The 15404-nt window shown below is 42.4% G+C and overlaps 1 protein-coding gene across 1 annotated transcript in view; it reads right to left on the reverse strand.

The window, feature by feature from the left end:
• LOC106563139 (tumor necrosis factor receptor superfamily member 10A) overlaps positions 1–14596 on the reverse strand; it is a 36139-nt gene extending 21543 nt beyond the window's left edge. The window contains exon 1 of the mRNA XM_014128395.2: positions 14331–14596. Coding sequence (XP_013983870.1) covers positions 14331–14363 — 33 coding nt within the window. The 5' untranslated portion in view covers positions 14364–14596. The remainder of the gene's footprint in view (positions 1–14330) is intronic.
• Positions 14597–15404: the final 808 nt, after the last annotated feature.

Here is a 15404-nt window from a genome sequence, read left to right on the forward strand (position 1 = left end):
AGCGTCATTTAAACTGTTTACATGTCCTAATAATTTGAACGATCGTTTCGAAAACCAGGAATTTTAATCGGCATGAGCTTACTTTGATTTTGACCTTATGCCGATGAAGATAAGCTATGTAAGGTGTTGACATGACTATTTCCATACTCGGCCTACTGCCATAATCAGTTTAATATTGAATTATCAGTGTGCATGTAAACATACAATTTTGGGCACTATAAAAAAATGTATAGTACCAATAGTAGGTAGACTTTCCTCAAAAGGTAGAGTTACCGTTTTCAGAATAAGTCTGTGTGCGCACGGGCAGTAGCTGGTAAACGAAGACGCTGGAGAAACATACACTCTTAGAAAAAAGGGTTCCAAGCGGGTTCTTCGGCTGTCCCCATAGGACAACCCTTTTTGGTTCCATGTAGAACCCTGGGTTCTACATGGAACCCAAAACAGTTCTACCTGGGACCAACAAGGGTTCTTCTTCTGACTAAGAGACTGGAGTTGACTTCTGACTAACAGACTGGAGTTGCTTCTTGTTAGACTGAGGTTGACTCCTGACTGACAGGCTGATGTTGACAACAGAGTTGACTCCTGACTAAGCTCCTGTCGCTCCTCACTTGGTTCTCTGGAAGATGGTCATGTCTTGTTGTTCACAGGGAGTTTCCTGGCCGGTGCAGCCCTGCTGTGCAGCCATCACGCCTCTTGATGGCTCTCTCCTTCTCCCCCCTCCCACCTACTCTCCCCGTTCTATCTGCTCATGTCAGACTTTCCACAGACACAGGGAGGCAGAGCGGAGGGGCTGACGACCGGCAGAGCACTCACAATCACACCATTTAGCTTTATCCAAACACTGAGCCTCTTCACACCTACTACACTTTTCATAAAAATACCGTCAACTGCACATATTACTCAAATGTAAACTTGCATACTTGCTAGGCATCGGTCACTACCTCCGGAGTTTGCATTGGAGCAGGGTACTGCAAACAGAATTGTCTCGTTGAGCCAACAGCCCTACAGTATAAATGGTCACAGCAGAGCAATGTTTTTGAAATAGCTGAAATGTTGACATTTTCCTAACATTTGACACTTGTTTTATTGAGGTTTTACCTGAAATTGCAGTAACAGTCTGTTACATTCTGAAATTGCCACAGTAGCTGCCGGCTACACTGAGCCACGTAAAACTATGGAAGCCCATCCCCACCAAACACATGTAAAATGTAGATCATACAAATAGGATATGTTGTAACAATGTATGATGATTTCAGAGGTGGCACCACAGGTCCCAGAGTGGTGGGGGGAATCTCTTTCACCACTCCACTCCACAGACTCTCCTTCATATCTTGCAGTGGGAATAGGGCTATTGTGAGAGAGAAGAGCCAAAGAGAGAAGGGAGAGAGAGCGAGAGAGAAAGATTGCAGGCACAAACAGAGAACAAGCGAGAGGGGGAGAGATGATTATAACAGGGAGTAAAAGAGTTGAGTGTGTGACTGAGGCCGTGTGAAAAAGAAGGCAAGCGGGGAAAATGACAGTGTGCAAGTATGTGTTCATTTTCTGAAATTTGTGAGAGGGAAAGAAGGAAAAAAGGAGAAAAACACAACCAGGGAAGAGAGAGGAGAGCTTGAGCCATGCATTGGAACCACATCATATAAAAAGAAGTAGTGAAACCATGGCGAATCCCACAGACAGTAATCAGGCTTGCTTAGAAGGGTAACTATGGTTATGTGCCCAATCAAAAGCCAGGTGGCCTGTCTATACTGGAAAGAACACACACACACACACAGGGCTGCTGAACGGTGACATCATTTCCTGTCTGAGTGCATTCTTGGGCCTGTGGATCACTAGATTCCGCCATTCAGCAGCCATCCCATCCTCACAGACAAACCTGTTCTTCTCTCAGCAGTTTATAGACGCTCCACAGAGGGAAAAGTTCACTTTATGGGGAGGAGGAATATCTAACAATGGAATTTTCCCATTGAGCCATGGCCATGAGAGAGTGAGAGTTTCTTGTGAGACTGAGGTTTGCTGCTCAAATGTTGAATTGGGGAAAAAACAGTGGTGTAAAAGGACCCCAATTGTAATACTTGAGTAAAAGTAAAGATACCTTAATAGAAAACGACTCATGTAAAAGTAAAAGTCACCCAGTAAAATACTAACTGAGCAAAAGTCTAAAAGTATTTGGTTTAAAATATACTTAAGTATCAAAAGTATAAATCATTTTAAATTCAGGTGCATTATATTAAGTAGAGGTCGACCGATTATGATTTTTCAACGCCGATACCGATTATTGGAGGGCCGAAAAGGGCAGATACCGATTAATCGGCCGATTTCTTTTATTTATTTGTAATAATGACAATTACAACAATACTGAATGAACACTTATTTTAACTTAATATAATACATCAATAAAATCAATTTAGCCTCAAATAAATAATGAAACATGTTCAATTTGGTTTAAATAATGCAAAAACAAAGTGTTTGAGTTGAAAGTAAAAGTGCAATATGTGCCATGTAAGAAAGCTAACGTTTAAGTTCCTTGCTCAGAACATGAGAACATATGAAAGCTGGTGGTTCCTTTTAACATGAGTCTTCAATATTCCCAGGTAAGAAGTTTTAGGTTGTAGTTATTATAGGAATTATAAGACTATTTCTCTCTACACGATTTGTATATACCTTTGACTATTGGATGTTCTTATAGGCACTTTAGTATTGCCAGTGTAACAGTATAGCTTCCGTCCCTCTCCTCGCTCCTACCTGGGCTCGAACCAGGAACACATCGACAACAGCCACCCTCGAAGCAGCGTTACCCATGCAGAGCAAGGGGAACAAATACTCCAAGTCTCAGAGCGAGTGACGTTTGAAACGCTATTAGCGCGCACCCGCTAACTAGCTAGCCATTTCACATCAGTTATACCAGCCTAATCTTGGGAGTTGATAGGCTTGAAGTCATAAACAGCGCAATGCTTGAAGCACAGCGATGAGCTGCTGGCAAAACGCACGAAAGTGCTGTTTGTATTTTATCTAACGGGTGGCATCCCTAAGTCTAAATATTCCTGTTACATTGCACAACCTTCAATGTTATGTCATAATTACGTAAAATTCTGGCAAATTAGTTCGCAACGAGCCAGGCGGCCCAAACTGTTGCATATACCCTAACTCTGCATGCAATGAACGCAAAATGACACAATTTCACCTGGTTAATATTGCCTGCTAACCTGGATTTCTTTTAGCTAAATATGCAGGTTTAAAAATATATACTTCTGTGTATTGATTTTAAGAAAGGCATTGATGTTTATGGTTAGATACAGTCGTGCAACGATTGTGCTTTTTTTGCGAATGTGCTTTTGTTAAATCATCCCCCGTTTGGCGAAGTCGGCTGTCTTTGTTAGGAAGAAATAGTCTTCACAGTTCACAACGAGCCAGGCGGCCCAAACTGCTGCATATACCCTGACTCTGTTTGCAAGAGAAGTGACACATTTTCCCTAGTTAAAAGAAATTCATGTTAGCAGGCAATATTAACTAAATATGCAGGTTTAAAAATATATTCTTGTGTATTGATTTTAAGAAAGGCATTGCTGTTTATGGTTGGAGCAACGTGTACCTAAGCGATTATATGCAACGCAGGACAGGCTAGATAAACTAGTAATATCATCAACCATGTGTAGTTAACTAGTGATTATGATTGATTGATTGTTTTTTATAAGATAAGTTTAATGCTAGCTAGCAACTTACCTTGGCTTCTTACTGCATTCGCGTAACAGGCAGGCTCCTCGTGGAGTGCAATGTAAAGCAGGTGGTTAGAGTGTTGGACTAGTTAACCGTAAGGTTGCAAGATTGAATCCCCAAGCTGACAAGGTAAAAATCTGTCGTTCTGCCCCTGAACAAGGCAGTTAACCCACCGTTCCTAGGCCGTCATTGAAAATAAGAATGTGTTCTTAACTGACTTGCCTAGTTAAATAAAGGCCCCCCCCCCCAAAAAAAAAAAAATAATCGGCCAAATCGGCGTCCAAAAATACCGATTTCCGATTGTTATGAAAACTTGAAAACGGCCCTAATTAATCGGACATTCGATTAATCGGTCGACCTCTAATATTAAGCTAACCAGATGGCACCATTTTCTTATTTTCCGGATGGCCAGAGGTACGCTCCAACATTCCAACATAATTTACAAACAAAGCATGTGTGTTTAGTGAGTCTGCCAGATCAGAGATGACCAGGGATATTCTGTTGATAAGTGCGTGATATTTTTTTTATGTTACCTTTATTTAACTAGGCAAGTCAGTTAAGAACAAATCCTTATTTTCAATGACAGCCTAGGAACAGCAGGTTAAGTGTCTTGTTCAGGGGTAGAACGACAGCTTTGTACCTTGTCAGCTCAGGGATTCGATCTTGCAACTTCTCGGTTATTAGTCCAACGCTCTAACCACCAGGCTACTTGGACCATTTTCATATCCTGCTTAGCATTCCAAATGTAACGAGTACTTTTGGGTGTCAAGGAAAATGGATGGAGTATTCTCTTTATGAATGTAGTGAAGTAAAAGTGAAAGTAGTCAAAAAAAGTAGTCAAAAAATACAGATACCCCGAAAAACTAAGTAGTACTTTAAAGTATTTTTACTTAAGTACTTTACAACACTGGAAAAATATCTGTATTCTGCACAAAATCACTTCTGTACATGAACAATAAACTCTTGGTATGAAACTGAGTAGACAGTAGACTGACATATTGTACAGTATCAAGTCCTAAATGCAGACATCAAAACCTGATCGACCAACATTACAGCTACAAAGCTATTCTTTCCTACAGGCCTTACCACTTTCACACACCTTTTGTGTTTTTCATATTACACTGGTTACACCTTGTAGTTACAGCACCCTGGTATAATGGATAATAATGCTAAGTGCTACAGAAGACAATATCCCTCACCATACCCTTATCTAAACACTGGACAGCACACACACGCACACATGCACACACGCACACACATAGACCAGCCGCAATGTGGTATATGTTTCGTAAGGAAGAGGACCAGAGTGGCCACCTCAACCTCAGCGTTGAGAGAGAGCCCTCCAAGTCCTAAAGCCACAATCCCTTGTCTCTGGCAGCCCACCAATACTAAATACTCTAGTGTTGTACAGTACAGCAGACATCCTGCCCTGCACATGGCAGACACGGAGAGCGAGAGAGAGCGAGAGAGAGCGAGAGAGAGAGAGAAAATTAATGGACTGCTGCCTATCTGAGCATCATTGAGCCGCACTCTCAACCAGTTCCTGTCACTGCATTCGGGTACTTCCAAATTGCCCTGGCACATTCAACACATGCCACCGTGTACACTGAGATTGTATTTATTGCTGAATGACAGGACCCCCTTTCAGTGGAGCAAGTTATCAATGTGGCATTGACAGGGGTTTAATTCCCCTCCTGTGGGTCGTACAGTGAGCCTCATTATCTCAGGGAGAGCAAGGGAAAGACACACACGTACGCACACAAGTGAGCACAGTGTACACACACATGCGCACACAGTAGAAGGGCCAAGGGAGAATGTACTTTATTTGATACAGGACAGATGATTTCAATCATCGCCGTATCTGATATAAGGGGCAGCACGCTGTACCTCATTACGCCCCTGGATCCGGAGAGTGGGAGATTTGGGACCCTGACCCTCCTCCGTATCCCAATCATGCCTTTCCCATTAGCCTCGCCTATTCCCTCATCTATTATCTGGGAGGGAAATACGTGACAGTGGGAATACTGAACACCCATCCGCTCGGATTAACTGGACAGGCGGATGGAGGAAACAGGCCCTGTTACGGAGGTTCCGATTAGTCAAGGAAAGTATTGCTAAGAGGAAGGTAGGCTAAGATGAAGAGACACAGAAAGTGGAGAGACACTTAAAGGGACACTACGCATGGAAATGAATGTTTGACAGATGTTTCGAAATCGCAAAAGTCGATGTCAAATCAAATCGAATTGTATTGGTCACATACACGTGTTTAGCAGATGTTATTTTGGGTGTAGCAAAATGCTTGTGTTTCTAGCTCCGACAGTGCGGTAATATCTAACAAGTAATATCTAACAATTTCACAACATATACCCAATACACACAAATCTAAGTAAAGGAATGGAATTAAGAATGTATAAATATTTGAATGAGCAATGTCAGAGCGGCGAAGACTAAGATACCGTAGAATAGTATAGTATACAGTATATACATATGAGATGAGTAATGCAAGATATGTAAACAATTTTAAAGTGACTAGTGTTCCATTTATTAAAGTGGCCAGTGATTTCAAGTCTATGTATATATGCAGCAGCCTCTAATGGCTATTTAACCATCTGATGGCCTTGAGATAGAAGCTGCTTTTCAGTCTCGGTCCCAGCTTTGATGCACCTGTACTGACCTCGCCTTCTGGATGATAGCGGTGTGAACAGGCAGTGGCTCGGATGGTTGTTGTCCTTGATGATCTTTTTGGCCTTCCTGTGACATTGGGTGCTGTAGGAGTCCTGGAGGGTAGGTAGTTTGCCCCTGGTGATGTGTTGGGCAGACCGCACTACCCTCTGGAGCGCCCTGCGGTAGCGGACGGTGCAGTTGCCATACCAGGTGGTGATAAAGCCCAATAGGATGCTCTCAATTGTGCATCTGTAAATGTTTGAGGGTTTTAGGTGTCAAGCCAAATGTATTCAGCCTGCTGAGGTTGAAAATGCGGTGTTACGCCTTCTTCACCACACTGTCTGTGCGGGTGGACCATTTCAGTTTGTCAGCGAGGAACTTTAAACTTTCCACCTTCTCCACTGCGGTCCTGTCGATGTGGACAGGGGGGTGCTCCCTCTGCTGTTTCCTGAAGACCATGATCATCTCCTTTGTTTTGTTGACGTTGAGTGAGAGGTTCTTTTCCTGGCACCACACTCTGAGAGCCCTCAACTCCTCCCTGTAGGCTGTCTCGTCATTGTTGGTAATCAAGCCTACTACTGTTGTGTCATCTGCAAACTTGATGATTGAGTTGGAGGCATGCATGGCCATGCAGTCATGGGTGAACAGCAAGTACAGGAGGGGACTGAGCACGCACCCTTGTGGGGCCCCGGTGTTGAGGATCAGTTAACTGGGGGTGTTGTTTCCTACCTCACCAACTGGGGGCGGCCCGTCAGGAAGTCCAGGACACAGTTGCACAGGGCAGGGTTCAGACCCAGGGTCTCGAACAGCATTCTTACATGCTAGGGCAGTGTGCAGTGTGATGGTGATTGCATCGTCTGTGGATCTATTGGAGCGGTAAGCAAATTGAAGTGGGCCCAGGGTGACAGGTAAGGTAGAGGTGTCCTTGACTAGTCTCTCAAAGCACTTCATGTTGACAGAAGTGAGTGCTACGGGGTGATGTCAAGAGGAGTTTGTGTCCCATGCCATATTTTATGTAGATCTAGCTATGCCCTAATACCAAACGAATGAGAACTGTCTAAATTCCTAATTTCATTCAGTGCTTATTTTACCCCCATTAATTTAGGGTTGCGATATAGTTGGACAGAAACAGTCCCTTATCCATTGTAAACGTGCCAATAGATAGACGAGGGATGGTGTCTTGTGGGTCAATTGCTTATACTAACTGTATTAGGCCAGTTTTACAACTTCCTGGGGACCTATATTATAAGTCTTCCCGCGACACAACGTTCAACTATTACTCATCCCAGTCACCCCTAAAAAAAGTACCTGGCTAAGAACAAGACCCTTTGTGGTTTGCGCGTTGAATTACTGAAAGACCAAAACTAAAAGGCAACAACAAAAAACGAGGTGTTTGTTGTGGGTTTTCAGTTTGACTGTTCTTCAGGACACAAACCACATCTTGTTCTTAGTCTGTTCAGACCCTTGCTCTCTTATTTTGTCTACCTATAAATCCATGTAAACATTAGGTTAACCTTCAACACCATTACAAAACACTGCCTTGTAGCCAAATGTACAATACTGTATATCAATTACACGTTTGACTGACAACACACGTATACTAGCAACATTCCTCATGGCAGTGTATAATTTAGAAATTCTTCCATTCATGTTTTGATGACACACCACTCCTTTACTTTAGTTTCTCCCCTCCTTTAAATCTGGAAATTCCTGAATGTGAGTGTGTTTAATTGACTAATGTTATTCTGAGTAAGCTCACACTAAACTACCTTACCATTCAAACCCACATAGACAACCCTGACAAGATGCTGAAAGTAAACTGGTCTTCTACTTGAGAGATAAATTCTGCTTTTCTTTTAAAACTGGGAGGAGAAGACATGCTCTGGTTACGTCTTTCAGTACTAAACCAGGTGACATACTGTATGCAGTACGCATACCTCTTCTGTGGTAGGGGTCTGGGGTATGGTACATCACAGCTTGTATCATTAAGAACAAGTTACTCACCCACCACAGCTATTCTTCATCAGACACTTAGAAAACAGGGATCCAAAAGGGTTCTTAGGCTGTCCCCATAGAATAACCCGTTTTGGTTCCAGGTTGAACTCTTTTGGGTTCCACGTAGAACCGTCTGTGGAAAGGGTTCTACGTGGAACCCGAAAGGGTTATATTTGTAACCAAAAGGGTTCTACCTGGAAACAAAAAGGGTTCTTCAAAGGGTTCTCCTTTGGGGACAGCCAAAGAACCCTTTAGGGTTCTAGATAGCACCTTTTTTCAAAGAGTGTAACATAAAGACATATGGGGGGGTGAAGGTTTGACTTTGTTATATGAGAAACAGTACAGACAAATATGGAGCAGTACATAAAGCCACCAAAAAGACACAACAATAACCACAACACACGTACAGTTGCACACACACACACAAACACGACACGAAGCCACCAAAATACAATGACACACATACAGTTTCCCCAGTCACACGCACAGCGTATCAGTAGGGAGCGTGTGAAACGGTGCGGCCCCCTCCTCCCAGGGAGTACAGGAAGGCCCAGACAATGCAGAGGCTTCATGCCGGGTTCAGCTTTTTTCTCTCTCTCTCTCTCTCTCTCTCTCTCTCTCTCTCTCTCTCTCTCTCTCTCTCTCTCTCTCTCTCTCTCTCTCTCTCTCTCTCTCTCTCTCTCTCTCTCTCTCTCTCTCTCTCTCTCTCTCTCTCTCCAGTCCTAGTCCTTCTAGTCAAGGCCGGGTCCGAGAGCAACTGGGCTGTATCCGCTCCAGCAGTTATTTATACTCAGGGAAGACACACACACACACACACACACACACACACACACACACACACACACACACACACACACACACACACACACACACACACACACACTGAGTTTTCTCATGGGGGTAGGGTTCATTGATTACTGTAACATAGCACATTGTGTTTGTGTGTGCCTGTGTGTGACGCTGGGTTACAGTGAGTGACAGGTTAGGTTAGTTGGCTTTCACCTCAGTACGAGGTGTAAACAACAACCTTTGTGACGTTAGTTATGACGAAATTCCTGCTCAAAGCCAAACACTTGTGGTTGGTGACATGACTGACAATGAGACTGAGAGACCACAATAAATCTGACTCGATATAGTGTGAGAAAGAAGTGCACTGTAATGTCTAAGAGTTGTGGTAAGGAGACTCAAACAGGTGTTCCATAGAGTTAACTACTCTTTATGGACAAAGAGTTAGACTTTCTGTGAAACTAGCTTCACGGTAACACCATACTTAGCCAACTTAACCTATTAGATTGAGTTGAAGTTCTTGAGTTCATTTTAGAGCAGAGTTATGTTCTTTTTAACTCGTGTATATCAAATTTGCCCGAGTTAGAAAGGAATGACACAGATATAGGTAGGCTGTTGAAAGTGTGGCGCGAGAGAGAGAGAGGAAGATGGGAAGACGGAGAGAAAGAGAAGAGTGACTCACTCACAAATCTCTTTAGAGAATCCTGAAACCATTAACTTGTTCCAAAGACAATCACATTAGCTCCTTAACAGGGGTGTCTCCAAGTAAAAAGCTATTTGAAGCCCCTGGATACTTTATAGTCTTCTCCATAAACACATCAGAGGAAAAATTCAGACTATGTGTCTGGGCCAACAGATCTACAGGGCCTAAGTGACTATCTCAATGTGTGATTTATGTCTTTGTAAACACTATCCCAACCTATGAACAAAGGTTGGGTCTCGTTCAACATCCTCTGAACATTTGAGCAGATCTAGGGGGGAAAAATACATAGAGAACTTGGCAGGGTTGCGAGACACCTTTGAGACAGTTTGAACTGAAATTTTAAACAGAAGTGTGGCCACTGTCAATGATAGCATATGCCCTCCCAGCCACGGTTACGGATGTCTGTGTTCAATTCAGACTGGTGATAATTCTGACATCACAAACTGTCTGAGTATTCTTGAATTCAGCTCTAGTTGAACTACTCGGCTACTTTACTAGTTCAGTAGATCTATACTTTACTAGTACAGTCAGAGAAATGTGTTCTTTACACTGTAAAGCACTGTGATGGTTAATGAATCCCCAAAGAAACAAACCATGTAGTTTCCATTTGACTATGTAATTTATTAATAAATACCGGTAAATGATGTGCCATGAAATAAAGTACAAGGTTCACTAACTACACTCAGAGGCCAGTTTATTAGGTACACCATCCCGTTCTCGAAAATGGTTCGCTACTACAGATAGTGAGTCACGTGGCCTTGGCTTGCTATATAAAGCAGGCAGACAGGCATCGAGGCATTCAGTTACTGTTAGATTGAATGTTAGAATGGGCAAAACGAGTGACCTAAGCAACTATGAGCGTGGTATGATTGTCGGCGCTAGGCTCGCCGAGTTCCAGTATCTCAGAAATGGCTGGCATCCTGGGTTTTTCACGCACAACAGTGTCTAAGGTTTACTGAGAATGGTGTGACAAACAAAAAACATCCAGTTAGCGGCAGTCCTGTGGGCAAAAACAGCTTGTTGATGAGAGAGGTAGAGAATGGCAAGACGAATCCCGGTTCCTGTTGCGTCATGCTGATAGCAGAGTCAGGATTTGGCATAAGCAGCATGAGTCCATGGCCCCATCCTGCCTGGTGTCAACGGTACAGGCTGGTGGCGGTGGTGTAATAGTATGGGGAACGTTTTCCTGGCACACGTTAGTTACCTGGATTGAGCAACGTTTCCATGCCCCAAAGAATTCAGGTTGTTCTGGAGGAAAAGGGGGGTCCAACCTGGTACTAGATGAGTGTTCCTAATACATTGGCAGCTGAGTGTATGTTCCCTGAGTAACAACTGCATCAAACAGATCGGTCTACAGTAGTGAAGGCACCCATTTGAGAACGTAAGAGCAACTTCAACTACATCAAACATGTCTTGACATGTTCCTCAGCTTGATGTGTCATAAATGCCAGCTGTCTGTCTGTCTGTCTGTCTGTCTGTCTGTCTGTCTGTCTGTCTGTCTGTCTGTCTGTCTGTCTGTCTGTCTGTCTGTCTGTCTGTCTGTCTGTCTGTCTGTCTGTCTGTCTGTCTGTCTGTCTGTGTGTCTACAGGGGCTACAGTAAACAGGAAACTGAGTCATACATAAGGTGTGGGCAACAGGTGTATTTCCTGATAAATCTTGGTGAACACATGACGTCAATCTAACATTTACAACAGATAAACAAGTCTTTGTCAGAGGCTATTAAGTGGCTAAGATCTTTGACGGCCTGGAACCCGTGGTTGAGTCAATAAAGAAACATGTGACCTTCACTACTCCTTATCAACACCTTTGAATTCTGAATTTTGAGTAACAGTTGATTCAAAGTACGTAGAATGTCTCTTCAATGCCGTAAATATTAAAACATCACTTCCTTTGTTCTGGTCCTTGGTGATAAAAATTATAGTGTGAAAATACATTGACACCGTCACAGCTGTTCCCCACATCCTTCCTCTTACTTTTTGAGGTTTGATATGAACTCTAATTGACAACAGAACAGAGAGATGTGTGAGTGAATGTAGACACCTGCCTTCTTATTACAATGCTTGCACTGGGATTGCATCATAATGTAGGCTGTAGTCTGCATGTGACTTCTCTACTTTATCCATGCTGGTACTTGCAGTGGAATGTAAGAGGTGCCAGTCTGGTACCATTCTATTTCACTATACCAGAGATGGTATTCAAAAAGACAATCCTTAAATGCTTTTGTGTTACCTTCAGAAACACAACCAAATGATTATTTTTGCCACAGTATATATGACATTTATTACACTCAGAATTTTCACAGTCAGAATGACTGCTCATTAGCTTGAAGGGGGGTCCCTCTAGGCCCAGCGGTTCTACTGTTAAAGAGACATATTCTAAAATGCGCTTCTAGTGTTACAGAGACATATTGTAAAATGCAGTTCTAGAGAATAGGCCTATGTTTACCACGTGACCAATATCGACCATGAAGTAGCAGAAACAATCACTCTGTTGACCAATATCCTAAGGAACACTTTTGAACTTGTTCTTCTACTAATATAGAAGTAATTGGTAGGCCTATAACTCCTTGATGATTGTCTTTTTTTGTTGTTGACCTCAGAGATTTCCTGTGTGAACTCACACCCAGATAACATCTAGTGTAAAAGAGTGCGGGCTGGGCACGACTACATTGATGCCACTGATAATCCATAAATCGGTATTTACTAAAGGGGCATGCACATACACTGCAGTCATTTGCAATGGACAGGGGTTAGGGGGTTCGGAAGTCCCCCGCATAGTCCCCTAGCAACAAGCACTGACTGGTGAGAAGACTCCAGAAGTTTCTGTAGTTTACAGAAAAGATAAACAATGACATCGCCACACCAGAAATCAAAGTCATTTGGTCTAAGTAGCGGAGCAATGCATGACTTCAAACTTGGATCATCAGGCTATTCTGTCCAAAACAACCTCTGGTGCTGACTTGTACAAATGGAAAAGTGATGTCCTTTTATGTTGCCTACCCCTACCCAACTGACAATAAAATAGCAAATACCACCAACCTATGGTTGTGTGGCAATAAATTCATCTGGTTGAATGGTATTTCCATGAAAATTACACACAAATTGGTTGATATTGCAAATCGTCACACATTTCAAAACAATCCCAACGCATTTATGTCTATGAATTTCTCATATTTAGTGTCAAACCCAAATGGTCTTTTATCCAAGGTAAAGTGTTTCAGGTTTTACCGAGGCCATATTTATAGTGTCAGGCTTTGGCACTGCACGGCTGGAAAAAAACAACAGCACAGCACTGAATGGTCCTTTCTGTGTGGAATAAACTTTACACAGGCAGGACTTACTATGACTCTCAATTAAATATATAGGCATGTGTGCGTGTGTGCGCTTCTGTCTGTCTGTGTGTGTCCATGTGTGACCTAGGAATCTAGGACAGTTCAAATTCATTTCCCGCAATGTATTCATGAACATTGAAGCTGTGATATTTTGCAGACCAGATTTCTCTGCGTACCAAGGGTTCTGTATACGTTGAAACTTCTAATAGAGAGGTGCTAAACCATGTTTTGATCAACACGGTGGCTTACATTGAAAGGTAGGCTTCGGTTATACTGTAGTTAGCTGTGTAAGTAGTAAGTCGGCGTACTCCCATTGACATCAAGGTAATAACTAGCCTATACATGAATATTAAAAAAATATATACAATCATATAATTAAATCATGACAGCCATTCAGCCGATGTTTCAAACTGTTATAAGACCTCAATTTAGAAGATGCCAGCAGGGTCTGGTTTGTTTGACCCAATGTCCAAGACAGTGCTGATGCCTGGGGGCTGAATTAATAGCGTGGGATCATGTTCAGCACCAGATGGTGACTGTTGTCACGGGGGAAGGGTTGGAAATTATACACCACATGTACAGTAGAGTAGCCTACAGTATAAACTTCCAATACTGTTTCCCAGTAAACAAACACACACCACTAAAAACGCGCAGCAGTTATCACGCCATGGTGTTCAACTGCACGTGGGCTACGACTATGAGACACTACGGAAAGTTATAGTTTAACCAATACGTCTCGAGAAATGTTATCTAACGGACGGCTGAGATTGCAGCAGCCTTTCTCTTGATCAGCGAGGCAGCGGCTGCTCGAGCGTGGCCCCTTGCCGTGAGCAAGTCATAAACTTCGGGTAAACTTATTAAGTCTTCGTTTGTAACAGGTTAAATCAAGTATTTAATCTCCATAGCATCGCGCCATTGGCTACTATTTCAGCCGGAGTAAAAATGACTTTGTGTCGTTCATACTTCAAGTAATCACTTCAGTTCAACCAGTGGTCTTGACAGGCTATAGGCTGCAATTATCGGCTACACACTTCTCGAATAAGGTGATACACGTCTCACACATTTTCGGCGTTATCAAAACATAATAAAACAACATGGTTTACTATGTGGCACTGTACAATATTTGATTTTCTTACCGAACTTTTGATGAACGTCAGATTGAAGTTCATCTTGGAACTCCGAACTCAAGCGACTATCATCCAAAATTCAACCTCGTTAAGAAATCTAAAACGTCCTCAAAACACGACTACTTGCAATAGAAAAACATTGTAAATAAAAAATCCGCTATTGAAACATCCGGTTGTTTCCATACATTTAGTTATATATAAAAAAAGATACTGAAGAGTTGTCAGCCTTGAGCACTCTCACTTGCGACACTTCCACCACCAATGGCATACTTCTTTCAAAGTAAGTCCTCTGTACTCATTGACGTCATGCCCATATACCAATCACATAACTTCATTTGGATTGAAAAAAACAAGAATGTCACTCCCAGAGTTAACTTAGAAGTAGGCTACAGTAGGCCGACATCAATAAATATAATACAATATTTTATGCGCATTGGGTAGAGTATTTCTATATGTTTACATTTGAGTCATTTGCAGACACTCCAATCCAGAACAATTTACAGGTGCAATAATGGTTAAGTGCCTTGCTCAAGGGCACATCAACAAATTTTCCTCCAAGTCAGCTCAGGGATTCAAACCGGCTAACTTTTAGTTACTGGCCCAACACTCTTAACCACTAGGCTACCTGCCATCTACTTCATTCAACATTTTGTGTTAAATATATTGCAGATTACAATGTTTGGCGATAAAATCAAGTGTACTACATCTGAACCTTCTGTAACGTAGGCCTACCTGAATAAGCCATATGTATGGCTCTCGGATCACCTGATTCATTAGGAGTAAACAATTGCACCCTGGGGAATTTCAACACTTGATTGCTTCTTTAAAGTAACTGTCCAGTGTATCCAGATTTCTATAAAATATGATCAATAATTAATTACAATATGAGGGAAATTGTTTTCGTTCCATATTATTTTTTATTAAGTACATGGATGTTAAAAAGCAGCTTTTCTATTTTGGAATGGTGTGACCGTACCCCAGCAACAATGGTGTGGGTGTATACTGGTCATCAAAAATATTCACGTGTGTCGACCGCTGATTGACCAGCTCATCCTCATCAGGAGGATGACATCGTCCTCTATG

This window comes from Salmo salar, chromosome ssa11 (assembly GCF_905237065.1).
Source record: "Salmo salar chromosome ssa11, Ssal_v3.1, whole genome shotgun sequence".
Classification (NCBI taxonomy): Eukaryota; Metazoa; Chordata; class Actinopteri; order Salmoniformes; family Salmonidae; genus Salmo; species Salmo salar.